The following is a 6,021-nucleotide window of genomic DNA, read 5'->3' on the forward strand; positions in this document are numbered from 1 at the left end:
TACTTTAGCTTAGTTGATCGATCCTCCTTTAGGCCTCCAGTAATGACATTGATTACACCCCTAAGTGCACGCTCTACGTGATGCTTATCTATTGGCTTTCTTGCTTTGGTTTCATTTTTTAGAAACTTATTTAGCTTTCCTACCTCAACCATCTTGTTAAGCTCTACATCAAGCTATTTGCACCCTTCGGTGTCATGGCCTTCTCTTTTATGAAATTCATAATATAGATCGTTATGCCTTCAACCTGATGATTTAAGCTTTGGTGGATACTATATTTGTTGTCTATTGGATTCCACCCAGTACAAGATCTCCTTCCTAGAAGCATTTATAGGAGTATAGGTTCGATCTGTTTGGTCTTTAGATCTACCACACTCTTCATTGCCCCTGTCGCTTCTAGGCTCATTTGGATGATGAACTTGTCCCCACCTATCTTTTAACAATGGATTCAGGCATTGGCCATCCCATTTGACAAAATCGAGCACTTTTCTCATCAAATTTTGAAATGTCTTCGGTCTATGCGTAGTTAACTCTTTCGAAAAATCCTTGCTTCGATAATTGCTTGCCATAGCTTCCATCACCCCATCCATATTCAGATTTTTAATCTAGATGGCTATTTGTTGAAACCTATCTACCCATTCTTTTAGAGACCCACTTGGCTCTTGCACTAGATAATTCAAATCTTGCATCGTCTTGCTCTCAAGAATGGAGTAATGAAATGTTTAGTAAGCTCGTTTGACATCTGGTTGAACAATCTGATGGAACATGGAAGCAACTAATCATACAAGTAGGCCGCAAAATCTTTCAATGTTGTAGAAAAAATCTACACATGAGGGCATCGGTAGTCGTCGTCTATAGTGCCCCACGAATTTTTTTAACATTACAAAGTAGGGTCAAGTCATACCATTATCGTCTTTAAGCAATGGATATTTGAATCCACGTGGCATAGGCGATTCATAATCTGCGCACAAAGCGGAGTATCCACATTTGTGGTCTATGGTAGTCTTGATTCCAAGCCTTCGTCCTTCATTGCATGTCAAAGCTCTTTTATGATGAGATTATAGACGTCTTCCTTTAAGGAAGTTGCTTCATCCACCTTAGGTATAAGATCTAACTGAGGATTCTTCACTATGGAGATCTCGATCTAGCTAGCTTGTGATGATTATCTTCACAACGGTGCATCAATGACTCGGTGGAGTCATGACGAGCGCCTCGACGTTGCTTCGGGGATCTGGAGCCTTCTACCTGAGGTGGCTGCTTAGGAGGTGTTGGTGAATAGGGCTGTAATCGAGCCGAGCCGAGCCGAGCCGAGCTTTGGCCTGTTCAAGCTCGGCTTGCTATAAAATTAACGAGCTCGAACCCGAGCCGAGCTTGCTATAAAATTAATGAGCCGAGCCCGAGCCGAGCTTTAGCTTGCTCAACGAGCTTGAGCGGAGCTTCGAGCTTGTTTTGAGCCTAAAATCCACTTTTGGACATGGTTCATTAAGAAAATTATCTAACAATGAATTGTTTGTGAGTAAATTTTTAATTATATTTGTGAAGTTTGCTCGCAAATAACTCTTTAATTATGTACATAAAAAAAGCTCACAAGTAAAGTTCATGAATAAATAAACAAGATGCTTACAAATAGTTCGTCTATTACTCATTTATTATGTTTGTGAACGAACTCATCTAATAGCAAATGAAATAATATTAAGTTTAGATATTTGTGAACTAACACAAAACTATATAGTTTTCTACAAAACTAAAATTTGTTCATAAATGTGCTAATCGAGCCTGCTCGCGAGCTTTCGAGCCGAGCTTTGGCCTGCTCAAGCTTGGATCGTTTACGAACAGAGCTAGTAAATCATGTTTATGAGCGGCTCGTTTACAAATCGAGCCGAGCTTTTATCGTGCCAATCACCGAGCCGCTCATGAGCGGCTCTGTTCATTTACAGCCCTATTGGTGAAGGATAACACCTTTGGTAAATCAGACTAATGTTCTTTTCTTTCGATCTACCTCTAATTATCCCAGGCTGAGATTCTTCTGAGGCCTCTCTCTTCCATGGACAAGTTCAGACGATGTGATGTCCTGTAGAACATGATGTAGAACCATATCTGTTTGCATGTCTATTCACCTTCCGCACTTCATTGTGCTCCACTTTTATAACTTCCATATGCATTGCATGCTCTCCCCTTAAAATATTCATAGACTCCTGAACGGAGCCCATATCTGCTTTGTGATTCCGTCCATGAACTGACGCTACTTATGATCTAAAAATCCTAAGCACGTATCGATCTTCTAATCTAAGGCTGGCGTGATGTGCAAAGGATCTAGTGTATTGTTATTAACATCTACGAGGCCATGATTATGCAACTGAAGTACTTGGAATATCAGGGGTTGAATGAAGAACTGGATGAACTACAACACTATTGAGACATTTACACGAAGTAGGATCCACGTTCACCGCACCAAATGATATTTGCCAATCTACAAAATATGATGATTAGGTTGAACTGGAATGACCTAAACAAAATGAGCAAACGGTTAGAGAGGGGCCGACGTCCCTTCTTTGATGCTTAAGTCATTATGTTACTTAGAGAGATGGAGTAAATAGACTTGAAAGTAGAGTTCAGATGAATGTGATTACATACCTTATGGTCTTTCAGGAATGACTATTTATAGATAACTTAAATGTATATACTATTGAGTAGTCTTCTAAGTGTAGATAGTTGATTGACTTTTACTTTGTACGTCTTTCCCTTTTCCGCGTTTTACTAAGTGATTTAGGTATTAGGAGTCTATCTTTGGAATACAGTCTCATTATTAGTCAACGTGTACATGCAGTTACACTTTATGCCTAAAGCTCCATATTGGTCTATATATATATATAGTGACTAATCAACCGTTATATCAGGTTGATAAATGTTTAATATATTAAAACTTTCTTCCATCGCAAAGAGTTTAATAGAGAGATATAGTGAGTGGTTTATTATACCCATCCACAATGCAACCACTAATTTTATCAAGCTCAATCAATACAAAATTATATTTATTTGTATATTTGTATATTAGGAATACAAGTTATAATATTAAGTAAAATATAATTTGTTTGACAAAATAAAATAGAAATAAAATCCAGTTTTATGGGACATTAAAATGAAATCCATGTAATTTTCTCCAAATGCCGACCATCAACACCGGGCTAACTTGGCCCATTCATAACCCAACTACGCAATATATGTACACTAGTACCTCAACGGATCCCTGACCCGGTTCTCTCACAGATTTAGGGTTTCTAGGGTTTATTTTTGCCTCGTTTTCTTATATTACTGCCATCTTTCTGTATATTAACGCCGCATATCTAAGTTTGCACTTCCTCTGCATTTTGGCGTCTGGCCTTCCACTCCTCACATCACAGAGCAGACAACAGGGTGGATTTGAAGCAACAGCAATGGCTCCCAAGACTCCTAAGGTAAGCAGGAATCCAGATCTAATTCGGGGAATTGGCAAGTACTCCAGATCAAAGATGTACCACAAGAGGGGTTTGTGGGCTATCAAGGCAAAAAATGGTGGCGTTTTCCCTAAGCACGATCCTAAACCCAAGCCAGCTGCTCCTGCCGAGAAGCCGGCCAAGTTCTATCCGGCTGATGATGTGAAGAGGCCTTTGCTTAACAAGCGCAAGCATAAACCAACCAAGCTCAGGTCTTCACTCTTATCAATCACTGTTTTTCCGTTTCTATGTGTTTTTTGTTTTTTAAATTCATTGGTCAGTTTTTGCCTTCTGGATGCGTTTTCTTTTTTACTCTATTTGAAATTCTTTTTATATTTTGATTGATTGATTATATTGTGATAGGGTTTGTTGTTCCAGTTTTATGTTTACTTATGGTGTTTGTTGATTTTATGGAGTTCGTGTCTATCTTTAGAATTGGCTTAAGATTTAGAATTCATGTATCCAGAGAATGTTGGAAAAACGAGCAATACTGACAAATTCGTTTATTCATTGTATTTGATTTTAAGTTTTATTCAATGTTTGTTTATTTGTTTTCAAGGGAATTATGCTTTGCATTAATTCTCTATTTGTTACCTATATATAGGGCGAGTATTACTCCAGGTACTGTGTTGATCATTCTTGCCGGAAGGTTCAAGGGCAAGAGAGTTGTATTCCTGAATCAGCTTTCCTCTGGATTGCTTTTGGTTACTGGTAAGGCTAATTGCATTTTTCCCCCTCATTCAAAGGCAATATATTTAGTTTTTTGCACATGTTGAAGTATTTTCTTGGATTTTTCATTTTGAAGATTAAGGTGTGCATTGTTGAGTGTAGCAGATTTAAAACTTTAAAATGTGTATGCAGATCAAGTATTTGTAAAATTGGTGAAGTTGTTTTTATGTAATCTGGGAATTCTCAAGATCTAAACTAAGTTTCTGGAAGTCTAATCCCCATTACAGCAACAACCTTAAAGTATCCGAACGTTCTTTTATGTTCCCATTTGTCCCATTGGATGATATGGTGTTATTTTCTGTTTTAGGACCTTTTAAGATTAATGGTGTTCCTTTGAGGAGAGTGAACCAATCTTATGTGATTGGAACATCCACCAAGGTTGACATCTCCGGAGTTAATGTTGACAAATTTGACGATAAATATTTTGCCAAGCAAGCTGAGAAGAAGAAGAAAAAGGGAGAGGGAGAGTTCTTTGAGGCAGAAAAAGAGGTTGGTTTGCTAACTTGTTTAGTAATTGATTAGATTTATTGGTTTTGTCGGTCATCGATTGTTTTACCCTGTGGTTCAGGACAAGAACGGGCTCCCACAAGAGAAGAAAGATGATCAGAAGACATTGGATGCTGCCTTAATTAAATCAATTGAGGGGGTTCCGGAGTTGAAAGCTTATCTATCTGCTAGATTTTCTCTCAAGGCAGGAATGAAGCCTCATGAGCTCGTCTTCTAGAGGAAAACAACTTGCTAGGATTGTTCGCTTTTTTTTTTTTTAAAAAAAAAAATAGCAGTTTAATTCCATTGTTGGCATGAGATAGTTGTATGAAACCTATTGTAAGGTGATGCATTTGCAACAGATTTTTATTTCTCCAATTTCTTTTGTGTGGTTTGATAGACTTGCTGATAATTAGTATCTATATCAAATATAGTTTATTTCTTCTCTCAGCCTCTCAACATGCATATTCGGATCTCAATGTTTTTGGGGAAAGTGGATGTATTTGCTTTTCTGAAACTGTAATCATATGTTGCCCTTGGAGTTTTAGTGAGTCAATTTGTTGGTAAGTTCTCTTATACCATTTGAATTCCTTACTCCATTGTTGGAGAGGCTGGTTCTTCAGCTTCAGTGCCTTGGAGTTTTAGTGAGTCAATTTGTTGGTAAGGTCTCTTATACCATTTGAATTCCTTAGTCCATTGTTGGAGAGGCTGGTTCTTCAGCTTCAGTGTGTTGTATTATTTGGTTGAAATGGTAAGAAAATCTCAATTAAACTTACTGCAAATGCTAGGGGGTGTGCATTATTTGGTTAAAATTGAATTACTGACTGATTCAATTTGGTTATTTGGTTTGGGCTTTCTTAACATTTCAGTTCGGAATTTGTTATAGTTTTAGGAGTATTTCTCAGTTCGATTTGGTATGGGAAAAAATGTAAAAGAAAAACTGAACTGAACCAAATTACTTTTTATTATGCATTTATGTGATTGTAAATATGCATTTAATTTTAGATGTTTAATTTTTTTTTATATTGTTATTGGGATAATAATCAAAATAGGTATGTTTTGAAAGAATTTTAAGATTTTTTTGTTCTTGTTAGAGGTAAGTTATTTGAGAAAATATAGTGATTTTTATTTGTTTTATATGTTATCCAAATTTTGATTTTTTTGGTTGAAAACCAAATTAAACTTGAAATATTTTGGTTTGGTTATACTGTCAGTTCGTGTTGAAGTTAATTATTTTGGCATTGTGGTATTCGGTTTGGTTTGATTTTGACCTGATGCACATCCTTACAAATGTTGTATAGTTGTTTTTAGTTACTTTGTATTGGAAACGATAAGT

General features: G+C 36.8%; 1 protein-coding gene across 1 annotated transcript; it reads left to right on the plus strand.

Moving 5' to 3' along the window:
• Positions 1 to 3,250: 3,250 nt before the first annotated feature.
• Positions 3,251 to 5,130, plus strand: LOC136226248 (large ribosomal subunit protein eL6z-like). The gene is made up of 4 exons (XM_066014613.1): positions 3,251 to 3,682; positions 4,075 to 4,181; positions 4,507 to 4,688; positions 4,768 to 5,130. The coding sequence occupies exons 1-4, from the start codon at positions 3,432 to 3,434 to the stop codon at positions 4,921 to 4,923; spliced, it is 696 nt and encodes a 231-aa protein (XP_065870685.1). The 5' UTR covers positions 3,251 to 3,431; the 3' UTR covers positions 4,924 to 5,130.
• The last annotated feature ends 891 nt before the right edge of the window (positions 5,131 to 6,021 follow it).

This window comes from Euphorbia lathyris, chromosome 4, assembly GCF_963576675.1.
Source record: "Euphorbia lathyris chromosome 4, ddEupLath1.1, whole genome shotgun sequence".
NCBI lineage: Eukaryota > Viridiplantae > Streptophyta > Magnoliopsida > Malpighiales > Euphorbiaceae > Euphorbia > Euphorbia lathyris.